Source organism: Centruroides sculpturatus, unplaced genomic scaffold (assembly GCF_000671375.1).
Source record: "Centruroides sculpturatus isolate CEXI.00-Female unplaced genomic scaffold, Cexi_2.0 scaffold8, whole genome shotgun sequence".
NCBI lineage: Eukaryota > Metazoa > Arthropoda > Arachnida > Scorpiones > Buthidae > Centruroides > Centruroides sculpturatus.
This window is the reverse complement of record NW_019384535.1, coordinates 1086875-1113415: the sequence shown is the minus strand read 5'-3', so window position 1 is coordinate 1113415 and position 26541 is coordinate 1086875. Positions and strand designations below refer to the sequence as shown.

The 26541-nt window shown below is 30.7% G+C and overlaps 2 protein-coding genes and 1 long non-coding RNA gene across 3 annotated transcripts in view; 1 reads left to right on the top strand and 2 right to left on the bottom strand.

The window, feature by feature from the left end:
* Positions 1-251: 251 nt before the first annotated feature.
* Positions 252-26541, bottom strand: part of LOC111623207 — a 74935-nt gene continuing 48645 nt past the window's right edge. The window contains exons 2-3 of the long non-coding RNA XR_002756410.1: positions 8363-8481; positions 252-916 (exon numbers count right to left, since the gene is read on the bottom strand). This is a non-coding gene — a long non-coding RNA (uncharacterized LOC111623207). The remainder of the gene's footprint in view (positions 917-8362; positions 8482-26541) is intronic.
* The window catches only part of LOC111623202 (cathepsin L1-like), a 62220-nt gene continuing 47454 nt past the window's right edge, over positions 11776-26541 (top strand). The window contains exons 1-2 of the mRNA XM_023365698.1: positions 11776-11926; positions 21915-22042. Of these exons, the coding sequence (XP_023221466.1) occupies positions 21916-22042 (127 nt within the window). The 5' untranslated portion in view covers positions 11776-11926; position 21915. The remainder of the gene's footprint in view (positions 11927-21914; positions 22043-26541) is intronic.
* Positions 15152-17242, bottom strand: LOC111623200 (KRAB-A domain-containing protein 2-like). The gene has a single exon (XM_023365695.1). It carries the CDS (start codon positions 16957-16959, stop codon positions 15187-15189), a length of 1773 nt encoding a protein of 590 aa, XP_023221463.1. The 5' UTR covers positions 16960-17242; the 3' UTR covers positions 15152-15186.

Here is a 26541-nt window from a genome sequence, read left to right as displayed (position 1 = left end):
TTAAAGATATTTCTAAATTAACAGCTTTAAATTATTTTTGTCCGTATAATGTCATTTATGTGAGCATAGAATTGCTATATCAGACTTATCATACGGGAAAAAAGGCACTGGGGGAAAACAAAATGTTATTCCGAAATATTTTTTAAATTTTCTTCGTTTTAAATATCGGGTAATGATTATATCAAAGCACTATACCATTTTAATTATAAAATGTTATACCGTAATGTTATTCTAAATATATAAATCTGTAAAAATAAATCTGTAAAAATAGCGTAATTAAGCCCATATTTTGTACTACCAGATATGCTGTAAACAGAACTGAAGAGGGATATAATACCCGAAATGCATTTTCTGTTTAAATAAAGCCTATTTTATCCCAGTGCCTTTTTTCTGTATGATTAGTCGGATATAGCAATTTTATGCTCGCATACATAAAAGACAATTGAAAATTTTCCAATGTTTTTATATTATTGAGAATCTTTTAAATCGTTCTCCGCTAACAATGGACACTGGAAGGATCTTTCTCAAAATTAAAATAGATTAAAAATTATTTACGTTCAACAATGGCGCAGGAAATTTGACATAACAAGCTACAAGTATGTTATCGGCTGAATAGAAAATTTCGACTATATTAGAAGTAGATTTACATGATTTAATATATTCTTTAACATTACATTTATTACGTATTTGTATTTATGTGAGAATAGTTTTCGGTAATAAATAATTGCGCATAAAATATTACGAAACTTATATCTATTGTCACCTACCTATAAAAAAGTGTTATCGTCTTTCCTCTGCCCTTACCTTACCAGCAATTGCGAACAACGGCGGCATAAGCTTCGTTTTGGCACACTGGCCCTGGATCGATTGTCGTACGAATTATTTTGGTGCCACGCTGCATTACGCTGGCCTTCAGCTGTAATATAAAAAGCAGAGATGTAATAGTTCTGACACGAAATAATAAATTCTTAAAAAATCATTAGGATAGGAATCATCCATCATTCCACCGAATAATAGTTTAAAGTCACTGGGAAAAAAATGTTACAGTTTCATGCTTGCGACTGGCGAAACTTCAAATGCTGATAACTTCTGATAAGTACATCTTTCGAAAAAATTTGTATACAAACATACATGGTATCACATGGTAGCAACTCGGGATATCTTCAATTAGAATCGAATTATGACTACAAAAAGTATAGAATTTTCGACTCTATCTTTTATCCCTTTCACACTACCGCAGAAGTAACGGTATATTGGCTTTCGATCAATTTTAACTTTGTGCGAAAATTTATTTTATAATTTATCTAATGAAGTTCATTCAAGCCACTATACTGTTACTTCTGTGGTAGTGTGAAAGGGATAAAAGATAGACTCGAAAATTGTATAATTTTTGTAAATAGTCATAATTCGTGTTTGATGTAGAATCATAATAGGCAATAAAAATAGGGGTTTACATTTAAGAAAATGAAGTTGACTGTTTTAGCCGATTGAAGCGCCATATTTGATGAAACCGATAGTGCCTTCTCGTCTCCTCCTCGATGCAGAACATTTTCTTTTTTGTACGATACATATTTTTCGAGATGTTTTGGGTGATTAATTAAAATGGAACACCCTGTATAACAAGTTCCATCGACGTACAATACGTTCATTGGAACCTGTCCCAGAAAGCTCTGAATATGGTCTGTTTTATTACAACCATCTTATACTAGCAGAACATTGTATTCTTTGTTACAAAACAATTGAAAAGCAAAAATTTAATCTAAATTAAGTTGAACTAGAAACTTTACGTGAAAGTACTGAGCGTGTCTTAAAGTTTTTTTGCTCAGAAAATGATTAATACGATGAGTGTTTGCCTCTTACACACACTCACGCTGCACAGTATAGTAAATATGATATAAAAAATTAAATATTTATTTTATCATATAACTATTATCTTTATCATTTAATACGTATAATTATATTAGTTATCAGACAGACTAAAATTAAGAAAATATCAACTGTTCCAAATACTATTAAAAACTAATTTTTGTCTATAGCCAATTAATTGCCTCTCCAAAACAAAAGGACGAAAGTACAAATTTTCCCTCAAAAACAAATGATTTCAAATTAAACAGAAAAACGTATATCAATTTACAAACATGTTTAAAATACTAAGAGCAAAAATTATATACACATAACGTTTATTTAATGACTTTTACATATTATTTATATTTGAGTTTTAAAGTCATTAAATAAATCAAACGGAAGCAATAAATTCGTCATCTAAGCAATAATCGAGGACAAAATAACAAGTAAGGAAACGACAGCCAATTTCAATCCTCAACTATTTAATCATTGATCAGACTACCAGAAGGTCGTTGTGCTAAAGACGTCAACTCAACATTCTCAGAGATCAGAGTTCGAATCCAGGTCAAAAAACCTGACCCGGATATATATGGGCTCGATCATCCGTATTCTGGGCCTGGCCAACCCATAATAAGCGTGATTATATAAATTCCCTCTTAGTGCCTTTAAGGCTCAGAGTAAAAAAGTAATCGTCTATTGAAACATTTTAATTTATAATTGTTGTTTCTTGTAAGAGCAATATTTAATGAATCGAAATAATAACAATCCTCGGTTAATGTGACCAGTGCCGGATTAACCAGTAGACAAATAAGACAAATGTCTATGGCCCGGCTTCAGTACAGAATCTTTCTGTTTAAAACAACTTAAAAATTGTTTAAGAAATTCAATAGGGCAGGAAAGGCTAAGGTCGTCATCAATGCTTGCTATAAAAAAAGATACTCTCGAACGGTTAGATTGCGAAAATATTAATGTTTTAAAGGCTAATTAATGACTATAATTACATATTTCGTTATACCAGAAACTAGCAGGTGGACCCGGCGTTGCTCGGGCAAAAGTAACGATAGCGAAGATTAAAATTATTACGTTATAGTCAACCCCGTTTCCGGACTAATTAGAGAATTTTTAGACGAGTCTAAAAATATGTTCGATTTCCCCCCAAAACGAAAAAAACTGCATCTGCGTCTTGCACGTCGCTTTCTCTTAACAATTCCATTGTTACTTGACACTTTCATTGTTGATGGAAGTGTCCCTCTGCCCCGTGGGAAAGAATTTTGAAAAATCCCTTCTTAGTGTGCATTTTCGTGACCTACCCTAACTGTGTACCAAATTTCAACTTTCAACTCCTAACCGTTTGGGCTCTGCGCTTATTATTATTATCATCATCATTTCGTCTCGATTATATATATAGATTATTATTGTATTGGTGTTTGTATTCTCTATTATTAATAAAAATTTTAAGTGACGTTATTTAAGATTTCTTTAGAAGCAACTTATTTAAATGGCGCCCTAATTTAAATTTGTTCAGGCCCCTCTAGAGGCTTAATCCGGCACTGAATGTGACTTATTAATTACGAGCAATTTTAGTAGGGTCTATCATAGGGATGGCCAACACGTAGACCGCGGTCGACCGCAAAGGTTTTGAAAGTAGCCCGCGAAGCTAAAGTTGAACAATTTGCTTTCACTTAAATTAACGTTTAAAAATCTTAATTCGATAATTTATTCTTACAATAATAGACTGTCTGTGCAACGTACCCATACTGTATGTATTTATCCCGATGAACAATGCAAATGAATGTTAACGCACGCTCATATAAAAATCCTAAAATTGTTTGCCCATATTCATAGTCGCCCGCAGACTATATTTTACCAAAAAAGTAGCCCCTAAGAGATAAAAGTTTGACCACACCTGGTCTATCATATGCTAATTTTTTCGGTATATTGTGGTCCGAAGAAAGCCACCTAGTAGATGTTGCGTGGAGAGTATTCTGATCTACCCTAGTACTAGAGTCACTTCCAGCCTGGAATTAGTTGTCGTACAGTTTATTTGAAGACTCCGATCTTTGAAATATCTATTATTGACTGATCTAAATCTTTCATTTTCACCATCGCGAGTGGCAAACGCGTAAAGAAACGATTTAGCACATAGATGAAACGTTTCCGGGTAGCAGCAAATGTTCTACAATATAAACTGTTGAAGAATCTCAAATGCTTCCTTTGTAATCGGAAACGCATCGTCAAATTATTCCACACGTCCTTATACAATAAAATGTAGATTTTCACTTACCGCCCTAATTTAAAGCAACTACCACGTTGACTTTAATGAAAATCTTAATTCATTAGCTTATGATCTTGCCATTCTAGTGAAATATACTCTTAGAATTAATCGTTTTATCAAAGTATAATGTGATTAAGAATCTTGATTCATAAAAAGTAGTGTTTCTCAAACGGGATTCCGGTTGTTTTTTTAACCCGGGAAATCCCGCAAATTTCTTAAAAATTCACTTTTTTTCTTATTTTGTGTTAAGGTTAAGAAATTTTGCAAATAAAAAGCATAATTAACTCATTCACTGTCAGAATACATTTGTATTTATTAATTTTAAACCTGCCTATTAGTTTTTTTTTTAAATTTTTGCTGGTTATGGCATGTCACAAATGGTCGATAATCAAAAGTAGCTTATTTGTGCCAGGGCTCTGAAAATTCTTTACTTGTCAGAACTTGTAATATATGGAATAATTGCGCTTACGCCGTCTTAATTTTTAACCACGCCCGGTAGCTTCGATAAATGCGTAACGCCAGATTGCGCAAATTGGGCAAAGATACAAACGAGTATAAAGTCTGCGAGTATGAAGTTTTTCTTCGTAAACCCGATTATTAAAGCCAAACGAATTGCCGAATTATCGAGCTCTAAGCTCGATGCCGCTATTAAAGCGGCCGAGGTAGACAAATCAAAAATACTAGAGAGCGAAAGAAGTACTACAATCTCGAAAACAAACTCGAAATCTTCCGGGCTACGGGTGAAAAAACACATAATATCTGTCTTCTCTTAAATGCATTAAACACGATTCCAATCACATCAATTGAATCGGAAAGGGCATTCTCGGTAGCGAGACTTTTCGTTACTAAAATAAGAATTAGAGTGAGTGATCGGAGTATCGATCATCTTTGCTTTTTAAAATCTTATAAAAGTTTGCAATATTTTGTATTATATTTTATTTAAAAAACGAAAATTACCTTCTAAGTTAGAAGTTTGATCTAAATTCAATTTTTAATTTTTAACTCGATTCAAAGCATTTTTGTTGTTGTTGTATGCAGTTTCTAGCACAATTTAATAAATTTTTCTCTATTCGTGAAAATTTCTACGTAATTCGAAGGTAATTTTTATTATATATCTTACACAGCATTATTAATATGATTTTGGATGATACAGAACTTTAAAATTACTTAAAAAATGAAAAATAATTATCTTCTAAGTTAGAAGTTTGATCTAAATTCAATTTTTAATTTTTAACTCGATTCAAAGCATTTTTGTTGTTGTTGTATGCAGTTTCTAGCACAATTTAATAAATTTTTCTCTATTCGTGAAAATTTCTACGTAATTCGAAGGTAATTTTTATTATATATCTTACACAGCATTATTAATATGATTTTGGATGATACAGAACTTTAAAATTACTTAAAAAATGAAAAATAATTATATCATTTAATTTCGAGATATCTCGAAATTAATATTGATTCGTAAAATAATTGATTCTATCCCGGGAAACAGTTCACTTTTATCGCGGAATCCCGGGACAAGCAATGAGAAAGCCTAATAAAAAGTGATCAATCGAACAGAACACTTTTACCTGATAGGCGAAACCCAAGAAGTCGATTTTATAACTTACAGTCCAGAAAATATTTTATCTTATGGCCTTTTAATAAAATGACTGCAGTGTAATAAAATGTAAATAAAATTCGAGACTATAAATTGTCAGGATTAACTATAAACGAATGATTCATTTCAATTTTTTTAAATTGTTTTCAATACAGTTGTAACTAACTATTTTCATATAAGAAATGCCACGAGCGCGACCAAATAAAAAACAGGCATGAAATGACAATTTTATAAAGCTCGAAGTTAATAAAACATCAATTTATAAATTTCATCACAAATATTACGTTTACATGTGTTACAACGCTTAAAAGGATTATTAAATCGAACAACTGACAAAACTTATTTGTCTAAGTGTTACAGATAAAACAATTTTGCTTGTAATTAATTGTTAAATTAATTATACAATTCTTCAATATTAAGTAAACTAACGAAGCGGTCGGTTTTACGTAAAATAGCTTACGTCATCGGTTTACTTAAGTAACGGCTTGTCACCTCGCGTCCATTTAATGTTATTAGGTTTTAATCTAAATTAAAAATTGTATAGTAATGCTAAGATTGAATAATTGATATCATCACATTCGATTAAGCTCAGATATTGCGAGAACACTAAATCTAAAAACATGTTTTTCATTCGGCAAAAGTAAAAATATTACAATATATAATAATTATTATAAGTAATGATAATCACGGAAATGCAGTAAATACACTTCAGAAAATTACTGTACTACTGTAATTGAATCAGTAGTAATAGGAAAAATGATTATTTGTTGGAAAAGCTACTTTTTTACATACTTAAAGAATGATTAGAATTGACTTAATAATGAGTCATAAAATACACAAAAAGCGACAAAAGGAAGAAATAAAAACGTGCTATTAAATGTAAATTTTTATAATTTTTCTCTTTTAATAAAACGTTAGGACTCGGCCCTCCTTTTCTGCCGAAGCTCCCGATTGATCAAATTGTGTTCGTTACTGTTCGTGTGTTAATGCTGTTCTTTATTTGGATCGTTATTTAAAATTATAAGAAAAGCGCAAGTTTTAAAACTATGCTTAAAAATGCCCAAATTGTGCGAAATGAAAGGTAACGGGATGAGACTAACTTGTGATTCCACTAGCAATTTTGCCAAATCTCAACTTCGTACATAGGTCAATTTCTCTCAAATTTTCTGAAATGATACGCAAATTCTTATTAAAATAAATTTATAAGATAACAGCGCATTTAAAATGGACTATTTATCATTTTTATACTACATTTTAACGAAAAAAGGAATAATAAATTCCTTATTGTACATATTAGGCTGGCAGTGACTGCATTGTAATATATCATTCCGCATTATGTGAATTCTCTGGTGCATATTATAAAATGCAGTATAGCGAATCCCGCACTAAATGATATCGCACTGAGAAAGGTATTCCTGTATATGCGATTTCACATACTTCTTTTATTAAAATTCAATAAAATTTTGTATTGGTAAGTAGTTACTCTATTAAATTAACTGCGGCCATCCAGCCATGTCGTAAATGCTATCGAACCTACGTTTGATACGAAAAACAATTAAAACCAAATATTTTCAGTTTAGAATTCGCAACAAAATATTTTTACACGAATAAATGTAAACAATACACGTTAACGTACTAACGGAGAGTCGGTTGGCCGAGCGACCTAGGAGACGGCATACCGTTGTGGAGAAGCGGAATCGATTCCGGACTGACTAAGTCGAAAAACCTCAGGAAATTTTTCACGGATACGCCTGGGCCCATCCTTCACCACCCGGCCGTCTGGCCGAATCCACCATGGACATAGAAAATAAAAGTTCCTCTTAGTGGACACAGAGTGGAGAGTCCAAAGCGAAAAAGTGACCATCGTTTCCATCTATTAGTCCGTTGTGCTATATACAAGAACGACGGTATTTAAAATATATTTTATCGTGTATTTTCATTCCAACTCATTTAATTTCATTTTTATGTATAAAGTTATTTTACCAATTAATAATATCGTACATTTTAAAGTGTAAGTCGTAACATAATAGCATCCCGTGAACCATTTGTTACTGTAATTCACAAATGCTTTAGTCATCGACCAATGCGCAATTCCACGTACAAAAATGCATATAAAAAATAGATGCTAACTTATATAGCTTAAATCAATTTTCTGCAAAGTCGATGTTTTTAAACTTGTAAAAAAAACTCTAAGCACTTTATGGTAACAGAACAGAACAAATGCAAGCTTAAATGACTTAATGTCATAATATAGAATTTTTTTAAATTGTTATTTTTTACATTTTTAAAAATAAATTTCTTCTTTAATTTTCTTGAATTTTTAAAAATTAAATTTTAAAATAATATACGCAACCAAAGCGCATCGATATTGATTGTGACCCTGTGGGAATAATCAACTATTTAAATTTATTTACGACTAGGCTAATTACAATCGTAAGACGAAAAATAAATGATTCGCTATAAAATATTTGAATTTAGAAATAAAAAGAAAAACATTTTTACGGATTAATATATCCGTAAAAATGTTTACCTAAAAATGTAACAATTTTTAAAAAATCTGAAGCATTTTTATTACTGTTGATCTTTTAAAATAGTTATTTTAAATTTACAAATACTGTATTATAATTTTATATAAAACTTACTTTAGTAGTTTTTGAGAAAATGACAAAGAATTTTATAAAAATAATTTCCCATGTGTTCAATTTCTTCATGTTGATTTCATGCCATTTTTAAATTGCTCGTCATTTTTTTATTCTTGACCCTAAAAAAATTATGCTTACGTTAAAACTTTAATCAGTTTTTAGTATCGTCCAGAAAATAGTGGGATGACAATATTAAAAAAATAATAATAATAACTATCAGGGCCGGATTAACCCACTTTGGGGCCCTAGACATTTTCATCTTGCCGGGCCTCCTCTCTCTCCCACAAGAAATAGAGTACACAAAACATATAAAACAATAAATAAAACAAAACTAAATAATATGAAAAACTAAAACATATCTTAAATTTTTATTAATAAAAAATATTTAATATACAACAGTAAATTTTAGTTTTTCAAAATACAGTTTGACCAGGCCCTTCTAAAAACCGGGCCCTAGACATTTGCCTCATTTGTCTATGCGATGATCCGGCCCTGATAATTATAATACATTAAGGTTATATGGTTATATCGAGATTTATATTATATAGAAGAAAACTATTGATCGCATTTATTATACCGATTGAGACCATAAAATTACATTGGAGGACAAATTGCAAAATGATGTTCTCAGTGCGTTATAACGTGGAATTTTCTGTCATTCAATACGAGGCCTACATATAGTCTTAAATTGTTGGCTAAAACTGTCGAATAAAAATATTTTATTGAAATTTCAAACAAGATATCTGTTTGAAATTTCGTATAAACGATAAAATTCGGATAACTTTTTTCATACGATACTCTGACATCCGAATCTCTTATATACAATAGGCGGGCGCAAATCGGATTTAAAAAAAAATATATTATGTCCTTTATTATAACACGCATTTTGTAACATATATTTACTATAACATATTATATATTTATTATAAAAGCCGAATTAATGCGATGTTTGACACTGCATTTCGTTCGCTAATTTCTCACAGTTGGGAGTGTAACACGATAATCCCAATCGCAAACAATCTTCAATGTTGATTTAGTAAGTTGAGATCTGATTTTTGATTTTATAATATTCGTGGGGGAAATAAAGATTCGCGTAAATATATGGAACCAAAACAGAATTTGATTTTGAAGGTTCCTTTTTTCAAAAGATTATACTTTTTATGATCAACTAAATTCCAAAAGTTGTCATCCGTGTGGTGAAATTTCAATATGACGTCATTTTGAAAATCTAACATCGCTTCTTCAATTATTGATGCTTCTTCTTAAAGAAGTTCTGCTATAGATTTAGCAGTTTCGGATTTACAAAAATTGTAGTCATGGGTTCGATAATGGCAAATTTCTGGAATTTACTTTCAAACTGTTCCAAAAGGTTTTTAAGACCAGTAATAAATAATGTTAGGCCAAAATTATTTTCACCGGTCACTTTTTTTCATCCTTGCAAAGTGTACGAGAATTTTTCGACAAATTATTTATCCAAAACTGTATTTTGGCTTTGAATGCTTTTATAGAGCTAATCATTTCAGCTAACGTTAATTTTTTTCCTGGAGATCCAGGTTTAAACTGCTCAATTTTTCACATATGTCAATTTAAAAAGCCAAGGCCATCAACCATTATAGGTTATCTAAAGTTCAAACGTTTGACCTTTTGAAATAAGGAATTTTCTCTCTCCCAAAAGATAAAAAAGTCGGCCGAGTGCTTCGTCTTTATTTAACCAAGGTCAGCTTGGGAAGATTCGTTCTTTTCCACAAGGGCTTTAAACAATCTGTGAGATCAAATAATTAACAAAATTCGAGCAAATCCTTTAACAACAACATTCATAACGTGTTCAAAGGATAACATTTTGGCACATAATGATTCTTGATGTATAATACAGTGATAATACATAAAGTTCGGAAAGGATTCATCTTTCTCGCAATGGGAAATGAATCCATTATTGCGGCCCACCATCAGTAATTATTGCTGATAACTTGTGTAAAAGCATATTAATTTCTGCCGAGTAATTTTTAAGATATTATAAATATCTTAACCCCTTAATAAAATAAAAATTGCATTACAAATACTTGTCGTATCCTGCTTGCTCGCAAGTCCAATCACCTGGAACATCCGGCAAGCGAGATACCACTAGTATTTGTAATGCAATTTTTATTTTATTAAATTGTAATTCCGCCAGCCCTTTTTTGCAAATCTTTACCCCTTGTTCGATCTTGCATTGATGTTAACTTTAATAGTTCTTTCATACTAAAATCACCGAATACCATTCTTATCATTACTGCCAATTGCGATATCCCCTGAATTCTTCTTCTACTTGTATTGTTTGATAACGGCAATTCTTATATTGCCGAAATAATTTCTCGTTTATTAGAAAATCCTTCAAATAACGAATCGGCTCCAACGAGAGATGCTTCCTTAAGTACCAATAGTTCACTTTCTAAAAATGGTATTTTTTGTTTTGGCAACAAATGAGACATTTTAAAGGAAGCGATATTTTATTTTTATTTACATGGCTGGTAAAAATACTTGCTGGGTAGATAGATAATCCCGATTTTAGTTAATTAAATTTTCTTTTTCTTGACTCGGATTTAGACGGATAACTAACCTCTAAGAACTCCGATTGGTTTTGTAATGACGTTTTTTTTTTTCCACCGACACAAAAGGTAGTCTTCTTCCCCATCTTTGTTAAAATGATATATTCGTTGTTTTTTACTGGGATTACTGATCTTGAGGTAAAATGTTTATATACAGAAAAACACAACACAACGATAGCGCGTGATGACAACGGTACGAGTTTACAACTAATACAATATAGATCCGTGGAGACACGATTATAATAGGCGTGATAAATTACAGTGGTCAGTGTAGCCCAATTTAGCGAATTTCTCACTACATCTAGCAAGATTTTAAAACTGGGCAACTTTTTATTTTATTTTTAACATTTAATTTTTTTTTTTCATTATTTCAAAACTTTGCCGCGGGCACAAGGTTGGGTACCCCTGCAATAGGCTATGTCGCGTGTATATGCGACATAGCCTATTGCGTGTACTGTATATGAGACAAAATAGTAAATAGTAACAACTAATTTATATTAATTGTTAAAAAAATCTATATTTTAATATTGAAACATGTCATAACTATTACGATAACAAAAATTAATCTCTTATTTATTTAGACTGGTTAAATTAACGATTACGATGTTACTTTGAACTCTTCATTGTTGCCACCTATTATAAGATTAAAAAAAACTGCAGTATATATATTTATATATTTTAATTAAAATTTCTACACAATTATTCGATATTAAGCCAGCAAATTTTCTTAATAAACCTGAAGATAGCTCACCGTTTTAAAGGGATGTTGACATTTCCTGTTATGGCATGTGATTAACCAGCACGTGACAATTCATATGATTGTGACGTAGGTCGGACGGGCTATATATTGAAACGTTATCAATTTCTCAGTATTACATGCTTTAGTGCGGCGATCTGCGTAATTGGGTGGGAGAGGATCTCCGATTTTATATTTTAATATACTTTTATAGAAGCTAAGATCAATTATATTAAATAAAAGGTAAAATTTATGCATGACTTATTTGTTAGGATTTTAATTATTTCATTTATTTTCGTTACTGTCAATTTAAATTAATTGTGAAGGCTCATTTAAATCAATTAATTTTAATGAAACTAATTATTCACGTTTATTACCGAAAGTTTTGTTCCTCGGACGAGAAATTCTTTTTAAATTAAAGAAATAAGATTTTATTGATTTAAAATTAGTTTAATATAATATAGTTTTATGATGCCGTTTTTTGAAAAGTGCGACTAAAATTTTTTTGAATTTTTCCATCATTTCTTCATGTTATCAGAGCAAATTTTCACTTATTCTAAAATGAAAATGGAAAATTCGAAAATTTAATTTTCAAGAAATTCTCTTTTTAATTTTTCCCCGAATTTTCATTACTCTTAATTTTTCCAAAGAGGGATTTTTCATGCTGTTAATAAATTTCGAATGCTTATATTACCATATAATCCAAGCATTCAAAATTAACAGACTATGTAGACTGAAAAGCTTCAGATTTCCTGTCATTCTGCTACTTAAGCAAGTTCGTTAATAAACAAAAAAAAAAAAAACATTTTGCAAAAGACTGATAAACAAGTACTTATAAAAAAATTACTTTTAGAAATAATCTAGGAAATTGTGATCATCAGTTATTATAAATACGATATAACTTTTTAAAATGTAATTTCAACATAAAATCTTTTCCAATTAGTCATCTCTAACAGAAATCTGAGTTTCTTTATAGAAAAAATATATGAAGCAATATATAAATTTGTTTATCCTTTTGTTGATTTAGTTTGATTTTAATAAATTAATTTTTCCTGTGTTATTTTAAACTGTAGGATCATTATATTTCAGATACTGTATATCTAAAATATTCAATGATACTGAATTATCATTGTATAAAATAAACAATATTAATAAAATAGGTTGCTAATTCCAAACAAAATTGGGAAAAATATTAGTTTTTCAAATATGAATTTTATAATGCATTAAAATGCTAAGTTTTAACTTAGATCTATGTATCTTTTAGATTTATCAGTAAAAAATGAAATTGTTCTTTTAGCTTATTTATTTATATTTGTATTTTATCATTATTATTATACAGTATTTAGTGGGTTATACTTGGTTGATACCGGTGGCTGTACTATGCTGGGCCAGAGTCGAGGCATTGGAACCAAAAACTAAAATAAGTGTGTCGGTGTCTGTATTCGGGAATTTCCTAACAATGTGGCATGTATTCAATATAGTGGCCTTCTATAGTGTGATGTATGTATTTCTATTCAATTGTAATGTTCTCAGGCTTTTGTGTGGTGTGTGTGGTATGATACCTGTACGGGAGTGAACGACAGGTACAATAAGCACCCTTTCCATCCGCCACAGATGCCTTATTTCCTGGGCGAGTTCTGTGTACTTAATACATTCACTGAAAAAATTAGCTTGTATGGATATGATTATATTGTATGTGATTTTATTGTGTTTGTCAATGAGTGTGATGTCTGGTCTGTTGTGGTAAATTGTTTTATTTGTGATTATTATTATTTACATCAAAAACTGCTCTGCACAGATTTTACAAATTTGAAGAATTTTTAAAAATTCTTTTGTTTTAAAGAATTAGTCTTCAATACTTTTCAAGACATTAAAATCTTTAAAAACTATTGATGATTCAAAGTAGATAGAATAATCTACATTCAGGACTGTTAAAACTTGGGACTCAAAAATGCTTTATTTCTTTAGAGGTGTTGTATAGGTAAAGATAAGTTATGGTCTAGAATAAAAGTATTAGTAATGAGTAGTCATATGAAGCCTCTAAAAAGCAGGGTTGAGAGTTGGAGTCAATAAAAATGGATCAAGGTTATGGTTTTAAAAAGTAGTCTGTTGATTCGTATTGACAATGATGAAATGTCTTGCAAGTTGCATGCATTTAATCGATAAAAATAATGTATAAGTAGTATATTTATTGTTTATATCGTATACTGATATGTAAATAAACGAGTCAGAGTTAAATGGATCATTATAAACTGGGGATTGGAGTCTGAGTCAAAGCATTTGTATACCAACTCCACTGTCCTTCTAAGAAGGTAAGGCACCAACCTTGGTTGGTATGATCATGCATTAATGCAGTTCCATGTATATTTATCAAAACTTTGCAATATATATAAAAAATATCATCATAAAACATTTTAATTTAATACATTTAAGTTTGATTTTATATATTTTAAATAAAAAATAAAATTATATATAAACATGTGCATGAGCAAAGTTTTTCAAATGTAACCATGCAGTAAATGATAAGACATAAAGCAGTGTTTAAGATAGCTGAATAAATCTTATTGACTAAAAATAATATTCTTTTAAAATTATATCAAAGTTACAAGTACAGCTTATACATTAAAAACAATAATGAAATCACTCCATTAGAAAAAAGTAAAGGAGGACTACAAAAAGATTAAGAAAGGAATTTAGGCAGTTTCTCTTCATGTGTTTTGCAATAATAATATCAAATGTGAAGATCTGAGACTGAGAGATAACATAATGCAATAAGCATTCTGAAAAACTTATCAGTAATAGTTAAGTAATAAAAAGTTTTTGACAATCATTGTTCAAAACACAACTAACATAAAATAATTCTGTATCAGTGCTTTATAATACTAGAAAAGAAAATAGTGAAACATATGAAGAGAAACTATATATTATTTTTTTACATATGTTTTTGTACTGTACATATGCTAGTTGTGTTTTGAACAATGATAGTTAAGTAATAAAAAATTTTTGACAATTACAAGTTTTTCAGAATGCTTCTTGCATTATGTTATCTGTTAAAAAATATTATATATATATATATATATATATATATGTTACTGTAAAAGCCCATATATTGGTAAATCCTAGGTTTTACTTGTAAATCTTCAAATTTACCAACATGAGTTGGTAAATGTAAGGATTTTTATAAAGTGAGATGATTTTCCGGACTATTACCATTAGAATTTGGTACATGCTAGGTTTTACTAAAGACGATTAGTAAATGTTGATTTTGGAAATAAAACTATGAGTATTTTAATAATCATTTATTGCAACTATTATAAACTTACTAAGTCCTATTTATTAATAACTAGTGAAACAGTTTAAAAATACTTTTTTAACATAACAAAAATTAAATTATCTTGTAAAAAATAATATAATAGCCTACCTGGCTAAGCTAATCAGTAATCACAGTATTTTTTCTAATCATTTGGTATTCATTGTTCATTTAATAAAAGTAAAAAAGGATTTTACTTGTTACAACATGGAGAGCTATCATGGCATTTAGAATTATAAAGTAATCCTGATGACTTGCAAGCGCACTTCTTCGTTAGGCATTTTTTTAAGCAGTTGCACTTCTTGAAACCTTGTCCTCCGGTCAAAGACAATTTTGCGACAACTTCTCGAAGACTCACTTCTTTACCTTTAACAACTTCTTCTATCTTGATAAAGTCTTCAGGGCATGAAGTAAATTGATTTTGTGTATAAAGCTGCTTTAGTACTCCAATTTTGGTACCTAGTTGGTAAAACTCGTTGTCCTTTACATCTACTACAACTGCAATAACGCTTTTCGGGTCGGTTTTAGCTTTGTCAATTTCAGGCACTTTCAGTCTTACATTTTGGCCAATTTTCACATTTGGATATTTATCAACAGACGTGGCTTTCATTTTTTCAGCTTGTTTTTCCAAATTCAATTTTGCGTTGTTTCTTATAGTCACTACAGATTCTATCTTTTTTGGTATTGGCTCTATAGTTACAAGAACTTCCTGAGACTCAATCATGTTTTCTGTCTCTGAATCGGTATCTCTCTGAATCGTTACATTGGAATCATCGGTTATTTGCTTCGCCTTCATTTTCTCAGTAATAATCATTTCATCTTCTTGTGTTTTATCGTTGAGAGTGCTATTGTCTATATCCCCTTCTGACTCATTTTCAACAATGCTTTCTTCCTTGTCCTGTTCGATTGCATTTTCGACGTCATTATTTTGTTCCGTATTGTCATGCGAATGCAACAACTTCTCTAAATCTTCTTCAGATCTTATAACTCTAATCATATCACTAGGGATTGCTGAAGTTGCAAGGCCCATTTTCATTGGACAACCAAACATTGCTTCGTAGGGGGAACATTTGATTCCCTCGTGATATGCTCTATTTTTCATTGCCTGGATGAATCTTAAACCCTCTGACCACTTTGATAACTGATTGGTTTCCATCCACGTGCTCAACATATTTTCTATGTCTTGATTAGCACGCTCCACTGATCCTTGACTTTGGCTATGTCTTGCCTTTCCATGTACGATTTTTACATCCGGCCACATGGAGCATAAACTCTCAATAACTTGGTTAGAGAATTCTCGACCATTATCGGAATGAAGGATGCTCGGCGCTCCAAAAGTGGTGAAAATATCCAAAAGATGGTATGCAACTTCTACGGCGCGTTTAGTTTGAAGCGCACGAAGGATCACAAATTTGGTAAGATGGTCTTGGTAAACTAAAATAAATTTATAATTTCCATCTGGGGTAGTTTGTAGATCTATTAGATCAACCTGACAGCGTGAGTTCATTTCACTGTGAAGTATAGGTCTGACGACAATGCCCTTTTTCAAAGTCTTCTGTTTCTTTTGGCAAGGTTGACATAGCTTCAAATATGTCATAGTAGCCTCAACTGTTACATTTTTATACTTGCGGTTACATTCCTTAAGCATCCGTGTCCTTCCACCGTGGCCAACAGCAACATGTGTTTCTTCGAGAATATTGAATAAGTCCTCGTAACAAATGTAATACCTTATTTCTCCATCCTCCTCCTTCATAGGTGCAATTAGTTTTTCTTCGCCGCCTATAGTCAAAATGTCGTAACGCTTTATACGCCTGTAATGAACAGCTTGTTTCTTTTTCATGTTCTTTGCAGCTTTTACTTCCTCCAAACACTTTGCGTATTTGTCCCTATTAAGATAAAAGTTATTATCTTTCTTGCTTGCAACGAGCTCGTCCATTATTTCATAAAATCTCCGTTTCATACTCATCTTGATTCATAAATAACTTTTAGACAACGAAATCTCAAACAAGATTAGAATTAACGTGCGTGTTCTAACGTGTCAAACGATGAAATGTGGCGAGCGAAGGCGGTGACTATTTTTTCAACATTTACCATGTCTCTGAGGTAAAACCTAAGATATACCGAGTAAATGCTGGTAAAAGTTCAAAATTAGCGATGATCGCAGAACATTTCGGACTTTTACCACAAAGATTTGGTAAATCTTAGGTTTTACTGGAAGATCTTAGGATTTACCATAGTTCGAGCATTTACAGTAACATATATATATTTAATAATAAAGAATTCAATAAATGTGCATAAATTAGTCATAATAAAATTCTAAAAAATATTTTTTAAATATTGGAAAAATGGCTGTAACAGAAATACAAGAAAAAATAAAATTTTCTTAAACAATCTTTTACATATGTTTCACTATTATAGTATATTATTATTATTTTTAAAAAATTGTTTTTTAATTTATGATTGATTCTGGGTTAATAGCACTGTTGATTCTGTTTTTTTTACACCTGTGTTTTTACAAACATTTCAAATTATTTTACTTTTAATTTTATTTTCTTTCTTGAGATATTTATTTTCTTGTTAAGAAATTACTATTATGCTCTTTGTATTATATTACAAAATAGGCTTAACTGTTAACTGAAAAAGTATGAAAATAGTTTTAACTAGAAAAATTAGTTGTAAACTAACTGTAGATACATTGTCTATTGAATAAAGAGATGGCTTTTGAACTATAATTGAAGAATTTACTTATGAAGATGCCAATTTTTTAAATAATTAAAAAAATGTTTTAATAGATTATCCAACTTTAATTATTAATTAATAGCAATTGTACAGATACTTTTTAATACTAGATTTAAAATATAAATTAATGATCTAACCTATTCATAAAAATTTGATGATCTTATAATGTAGGAAATTTAATTTAAAAAAAAAAAAAAATTTTTCAAGAATACTCTCAAGAACAAAAGAGAGTACTGTAATTTTATTTTTATAAAATTAAAACAAAAATATTTATATCCTGTATTTATAACTTTTTCTTATTTTATATGAGAGATTGATTCCAAAAAATTGCTACATGATTTATGTAAATTTGATTTAATATATATATGTACTGTACCAAAAAGAAATTTGATATACAGTGGGTGATCGGTTAACAAACAGATCGGTTAACGAACAAATCGGATAACGAACACTTTCGCGAAAGATTTTTATGATCGGACAACGAACATATGTTCGGATAATGAACACTTCACTGAACAAATACAAGAAGCGACGTAAAATAACGAATACCGATTGGTCTTCCTTTGTCTTCAGGCAACAATTCGAAACTTTTCGGAGCGCGGGAGACGTCAACATCGACGTTCTACCCAGTATATACTGATCGGATAGTATTCCCCCGAACTTTGAAACTCTCCCTTGTAATTCCAGCCTTTTGTATTTCTGACAGAAACAATTCTTTTACGTTTTCTACTGAAAATGCGGATTTATGCCGATATCTGCTATTAAAGATCTTTTGAAGAAGTAGGAAGATGCCAGAACAACGGTCTTAAAATGGCATCCAAACCAAATTGAGGTTAATAGGCCTAGGGATCTCTACAATTACAATGCTATTAATTACTTCTGAAAAATCATGAATAAGACAGAAAAGCAATTGACATTGGATAGATTCTTTAACCCCCACAAACAGAAAAAACATGACTAATAAAAATGCAAGACCGTGTATATACGTATTTTTATTATTACATATGAATAAATGTAGTAAAAAAGTATATACTTTTTTTATTTTTGGGGGGTCTCCAGAACGAATTAATCAAATTCCCATAGAAACCTATGTTAAATCGATAATCGGTTAATGAACAATTCGGATAGCAAACAAAGTCTTGGAACGGATTATGTTCGTTAACCGATCACCCACTGTATATGTTACTGTGAAAGACCGAAATTAGAGAATGTCGATATTCTCCGGTGAATGTCGACACATACAAAATACGTCAGTGAAAGACCGAATATTTGGTTATATTATTATACATTCGAACAGTCGCCGGTGTATGTCGACAAGCACACACAAACTTTGGTGGAGGTCGAAACGACACCCGAGAAGCCAATGCCAACAAAGAGGAAACAGTCTGTTGCCAAATTCTTTGCAATTTCCTTCTGCTCAAATTGGTGATTCCATAAGAATATAAGTCCTTGATGTCAACCGTGGCCGTGCAGATGCCCGAAATGTATTGGCGGTTGTAATTAGAATAGAAAATTTTGACTTTTATAAATTAGCAAACAAAAATGGTACCCTCAAGCAGCTGTATACCCACAATCAGTTCCTGATTTGTAAAGAAAAGTTACTTTCCATAGATGAAATTTCTTAAGAAATATCGCCAAGAGAATCAGCTGCAGCAGCTAATTCAAAAAGTGGAGAGCAAGGCTATACACGCTGTCATTACAAAAAGAAATTTTCCACGAATAAATGCAATTGTAAAAGCAAGGGACTCTTGTGCAATTCAAAGTGCCATAACAGTTTAAGTTGTTGCAATAAATAAGATTTTATAACGTTAATCACATAATATACGTTATGTGATTAACGTTATAAGATTTTATAACGTTAATCACGAGTTTACTATTGCATATTGCTTTTCTTTTCTGATTAAGAATGTACTTTTTGTTTTAGGTTCAACAGTTTATTTACATGTGCTGTTACTTAAATTTTCTCCTATTTTGACATTAAAAAGTTGCATTTTTGTCTTAACGTAATAAAAATATTTATATTCAACATTCACCATCAGTGCATGCTCAATGTCGATATTTGCCGGTGTAAGTGAGAAATAATGATATTTAGCAAATATTTCGTACATACACGAAATGACTGTGTGAATGCTGACATTCACCAGAGAATGTTGACATTTTCCAGATATTGGTCATTCACAGTAACATATATTTATCAAATTTCCTTTTGGTACAGTACATAGTTTCTTTTGTAAGCTTGTTGAAATTTTATGCATATTTTACACTTGTTTGAATATTTGTTTTATTGGTAACAAAGAAAAACTAAATTATAGATCACAATTGTTTTGAAAAAAGAAATTAACTGACATTTTCATAAATCATAGTTTAAATATTTTGTCCGTTTTTTTCCGAAATTTGATTTGTTGGCAAATTACCGTTTGATGCTTGGCTGTGAATGGTTCAGTTTCTTAGAGTTAACATTAGAAAATATTATGAAATCTGAAAAATTTAAGATATATTTTCAATTCCTGTCTACCTGACCATTGAATTTGTACCATTTTCTACCATCTGAGTATCATGATAAATGTGACAATGGTAGGCTGAAATAACTAAACTTCCTATATGGTTTTCGTTTTAATGCTTGTTATATTACAGTATTTGATTTATATAACTACAAAGATTATCTTATGTAAGGGTTTATCATGCCAAGTGACCAATCTAACACATTTTAAAAATTCATTATTCCTCTACTGTATACAATTTAAAGAATTTTTAAAATGTGTTAAATTGGGCACTTAAATCAAATACTATACTATAATAAAATAGAAGAGTTAGAAGTACAAAATAATCTAATAATCTTAATCTTTGCTGGACTCATCTGCTAGTATGTATACATTTCAAGAAAACAAAATGAGATTATCTGATAATTAGGTTATTTGCTGATATTAACTGATTCGCTGATACAAAAATAGAAGTTTACAAATATGCTTTCTGTAATATGTTCCTTAACACTACAGCTATAAAAATGCATGATATTAAATTGATTTAAATAATTGCTAAATATGAATATTAATGAATGCCATTTGAATTCATTAAATATAATGATCTATAATAAACTGGATGTGTTTTATAATTCACTAGTGAATTATGAAAAACATCCAGTTTAATGTAGTTTCTCACCACACCAGGTTGTATATACTTCATCTAAACAACGATCTACAAATAACCAGTAACCGGCGTGAAATTCTTTAAAAATCGGTGAACGTTTTCAATTTCTCTCCTGGGATCTTCTTCAGGCTTATTTTTATACGTTCCTTTTAAATTTTTAAAAACATTCAAATTAAAGAATCCAGTTATAAAGGAAGGTATAAAAATAAGCCTGAAGATGATCCCAGGAGGGGAATCGAAAAATGTTCGCCGATTTTTTAAAGAATTTCATGCCGGATACTGGTTATTTGTAGATTGTTGTTTAGATGAAGTACATCCAGTTTATTATAGATTATACTAATTTCCAGTGAAATTAATAAAAAATTAATTTTTTTTTGTTAATTATTTCATTAAATGATTAAATTAAAACACACTATTAATAGTATCCTCAATAATATAATTAGGAATGTAGCCAAGTGGGGTGACAAGAGGTCATGTTTCCCACACTAATGCTCTTCCACCCCTCATTCTTTGTCAGCCACTAACCCACCCAAGTTTAAAAGTAAACAGTGTAAAAAAAAAAAAAAAAAAAACAAGAATGTCACAAGAGTTGACCATTGAATAAAACAGAAAAACAGACTTAAATATTTGGCTATATAAAGTCACACAGTTAAGAATAAAATTCAATATTTTGGCCTTTTCTGTTTTTTTTATTGAGCATAAATTACCACTGGTTTGCATATGGCTTGCATATATCATGTAAGGAGTTGCCTTACTGATATGGTACTTCTTAAACAATAATTTGTTGTTAGTAATTGTGGGCTATTGTATTTTTACAGTAATCTATCAACCTGTGCTAGGTCTACTCAGGCCATCAGCCTTGTGGGTTATCCACATTCAGAAATTTCTGGCTACATTCCAATAAAATCAAATGATTCTGTTTTCAACAGAAGTTTGTTAATATCACATGAAAATTTCTTAAAATGTTCAGTTAGAATAAAAATATTCTAAAGTGTCTAATTAAATATTTATTATATATTTTGATATATTTTTCAGCATGAATATTGCAGCAGCATATTCAACATATATATTAGTAATTTTACTATCTGCAGCATTAAGTGCAGACAGCATTTCATATAGAGATGTGCTGTTACAAGAATGGGAAGTATTCAAATTGACACATGGTAATGCAAATTTTTTTATTTTTCATATACAAATTATTATAATTATTATAAAAATCTTATACATGTGGATTTATTCCACTCTAATATCTGATATACAGTCGACCCCCCATAACACGGGTTCCTATAGTTCAGATTCCTATATCACGATGAAAAAATTGCGACAGTATTTGTACAAACATGCTAAAAAAACTCCTATAATTCTGTAAAACGTCATCGCCAACTTGTGTCGCGACAGGATTGCACAAACTGTTGAGTTTAAATGAGCAGCGGACCAATCGAAAACTATTTATTATTTAACGTCCATAAAAATTATATTTATATTAATGATGTCTTCAAAGTTCAGCGACTTTTTCGCAAAAAAAATAATTTATCAGGAAGCACATGAGCGCCATTTGATGACAATCTCCATGACGAAAACAAGCTTAAGCAACGGCATAGTCGAACGGTGCATACTCGGTAAGTAATCCTACAATTTTTTGTTTATAGCATAGTTTATATGGATTATTCCCAAAAAATTATACGTATTTTGGAAATGTTGAGTCAAATTAGTCTAGAATCGATTAATTTTATGGAAGAAACCTTTCAAACAGCCGTAGTCCGTAAACTGCATACGTGCCGGGCTGTGATTGGCTGGACTCCTAGAAGCTGGATTCATAAAAACAGGAACATATCTACCGTGTTATGGGGGGGGTCAACTGTAATTGCTTATCAATACATTATAAAGAAGTATATCATAGTTTAATAAAATTTAACTAATAAAGATTACTATTCTCCATAATTATTTTCATCTGGCATTTAAGATTAAAAATTTAACAACAAAATAAAACACAAATGACCCTTATAAATTTTATACAAAGTACATCTTGTATTTTTTAATAAATCTTTTATACCTACACAATATATATATATATATATTAAAATGGATGTGTGTGTTCCTATATTTCACTTTTCAGACAAAACTACACATCCCACATGAATGGTGTTTGTATGTGGTAGTAGCCCCAAGTCTCCATTCGTGCACTATGGTGGTTGCATCTCGATAGCTATAAGAGTGTGGGATATATGGGGTTTAAAGTGGTTGACTTTGAAGATTTTCTATTTCGATTTTAAAAATGTTTGAACTGTTTTAAATTTGAATTTAAATTGGTTCGATTATAGAACGATTGTAAACATTCCAGAAAATTGATCAAATTGAAAATAGTTCGTTTGACTGGATGTAAAAATTCTCTAATTAGTTTGGAAACGGGGGACCTAATTCTTGCATATGGAGTTGAAAGTGGTTGACTTTGAAGATGTGTAACAGTGGAAATGTCAACAATGGAAGTGTTGAGTAACAAAGGAAGTGTTAATATAAAGCAGCATGCAAGATTTACAGGCGGTTTTTTGCAGGAAATCGAACATATTTTTAGACTTATGTAAAAATTCTCTAATTAGTCTGGAAACAGGGGACCTAATTCTTGCATTCTGTGAAAACGGGTATGATTGGCTATAATGTAATTATCTTAATCTTCACTATCGTTACTTTTTGCCCAGCGAAGCGGGTCCTTGCAGCTAGATTCTAGATTACTTAGAAAAACAGTCTTTTATATATAAAAACAACTATATTACNATATAATATATATATATATATATATATATATGTTACTGTAAAAGCCCATATATTGGTAAATCCTAGGTTTTACTTGTAAATCTTCAAATTTACCAACATGAGTTGGTAAATGTAAGGATTTTTATAAAGTGAGATGATTTACCGGGCTTTTACCATTAGAATTTGGTACATGCTAGGTTTTACTAAAGATGGTTAGTAAATGTTGGTTTTGGAAATAAAACTATGATTATTTTAATAATCATTTATTGCAATTATTATAAACTTACTAAGTCCTATTTATTAATAACTAGTGAAACAGTTTAAAAATACTTTTTTAACATAACAAAAATTAAATTATCTTGTAAAAAATAATATAATAGCCTACCCGGCTAAGCTAATCAGTAATCACAGTATGTTTTCTAATCATTTGGTATTCATTGTCATTTAATAAAAGTAAAAAAAGGATTTTACTTGTTACAACATGGAGAGCTATCATGGAATTTAGAATTACAAAGTAATCCTGATGACTTGCAAGTGCACTTCTTTGTTACGCAATTTTTTAGGCAGTTGCATTTCTTGAAACCTTGTCCTCCGGTCAAAGACAATTTTGCAATAACTTCTCGAAGACTTACTTCTTTATTTTTAACAACTTCTTCTATCTTGATAAAGTCTTCAGGGCATGAGGTAAATTAATTTTGTGTATAAAGCTGCTTTAGCACTCCAATTTTGGTACCTAGTTGGTAAAACTTGTCCTTTACATCTATTACAACTGCAATAAAGCTTTTCGGGTCGGTTTTAGCTTTGTCAATTTCAGGCACTTTCAGTCTTACATTTTGGCCAATTTTCACATTTGAATATTTATCAACAGACGTGGCTTTCATTTTTTCAGCTTGTTTTTCCAAATTCAATTTTGTGTTGTTTCTTATAGTCACTACAGATTCTATCTTTTTTGGTATTGGCTCTATAGTTATTACAAGAACTTCCTGAGACTCAATCATGTTTTCTGTCTCTGAATCGTTACATTGGAATCATTGGTTATTTGCTTTGCCTTCATTTTCTCAGTAATAATCATTTCATCTTCTTGTGTTTTATCGTTGAGAGTGCTATTATCTATATCCCCTTCTGACTCATTTTCAACAATGCTTTCTTCCTTGTCCTGTTCGATTGCATTTTCGACATCATTATTTTGTTCCATATTGTCATGCGAATGCAACAACTTCTCTAAATCTTCTTCAGATCTTATAACTCTAATCATATCACTAGGGATTGCCGAAGTTGCAAGGCTTATTTTCATTGAACAGCCAAACATTGCTTCGTAGGGAGAACATTTGATTCCCTCGTGATATGCTCTATTTTTCATTGCCTGGATGAATCTTAAACCCTTTGACCACTTTGATAACTGATTGGTTTCCATCCACGTGCTCAACATATTTTCTATGTCTTGATTAGCACGCTCCACTGATCCTTGACTTTGGCTATGTCTTGCCTTTCTATGTACAATTTTTACATCCGGCCACATGGAGCATAAACTCTCAATAACTTGGTTAGAGAATTCTCGACCATTATCGGAATGAAGGATGCTCAGCGCTCCAAAAGTAATAAAAATATCCAAAAGATGGTGTGCAACTTCTACGGCGCGTTTAGTTTGAAGCGCACGAAGGATCACGTATTTGGTAAGATGGTCTTGGCAAACTAAAATAAATTTATAATTTCCATCTGGTGTAGTTTGTAGATCTATTAGATCAACCTGACAGCGTGAGTTCATTTCACTGTGAAGTATAGGTCTGACGACAATGCCCTTTTTCAAAGTCTTCTGTTTCTTTTGGCAAAGTTGACATAGCTTCAAATATGTCATAGTAGCCTCAACTGTTACATTTTTATACTTGCGGTTACATTCCTTAAACATCCGTGTCTTTCACCGTGGCCAACAGCAACATGCGTTTCTTTGAGAATGTTGAATAAGTCCTCGTAACAAATGTAATACCTTATTTCTCCATCCTCCTCCTTCATAAGCACAATTAGTTTTTCTTTGCCGCCTATAGTTGAAATTTCGTAACGCTTTATACGCCTGTAATGAACAGCTTGTTTCATTTTCTTTGCAGTTTTTACTTCCTCCAAACACTGCTTATTTGTCCCTATTAAGATAAAAGTTATCATCTTTCTTGCTTGCAATGAGCTCGTCCATTATTTCATAAAATCTCCGTTTCATACTCATCTTGATTCATAAATAACTTTTAGACAACGAAATCTCAAACAAGATTAGAATTAAAGTGTGTGTTCTGTGTCAAACAATGGAATGAGGCGGCGACACGGTGCGGAAAGCGGGGACTATTTTTTCAACATTTACCATGTCTCTGAGGTAAAACCTAAGATATACCGAGTAAATGCTGGTAAAAGTTCGAAATTAGCGATGATCGCAGAACATGTCGGACTTTTACCACAAAGATTTGGTAAATCTTAGGTTTTACTGGAAGATCTTAGGATTTACCATAGTTCGAGCATTTACAGTAACATATATATATGAAATAATAAAGAATTCAATAAATGTGCATAAATTAGTCATAATAAAATTCTAAAAAATATTTTTTAAATATTGGAAAAATGGCTGTAACAGAAATACAAGAAAAAATAAAATTTTCTTAAACAATCTTTTACATATGTTTCACTATTATAGTATATTATTATTATTTTTAAAAAATTGTTTTTTAATTTATGATTGATTCTGGGTTAATAGCACTGTTGATTCTGTTTTTTTTACACCTGTGTTTTTACAAACATTTCAAATTATTTTACTTTTAATTTTATTTTCTTTCTTGAGATATTTATTTTCTTGTTAAGAAATTACTATTATGCTCTTTGTATTATATTACAAAATAGGCTTAACTGTTAACTGAAAAAGTATGAAAATAGT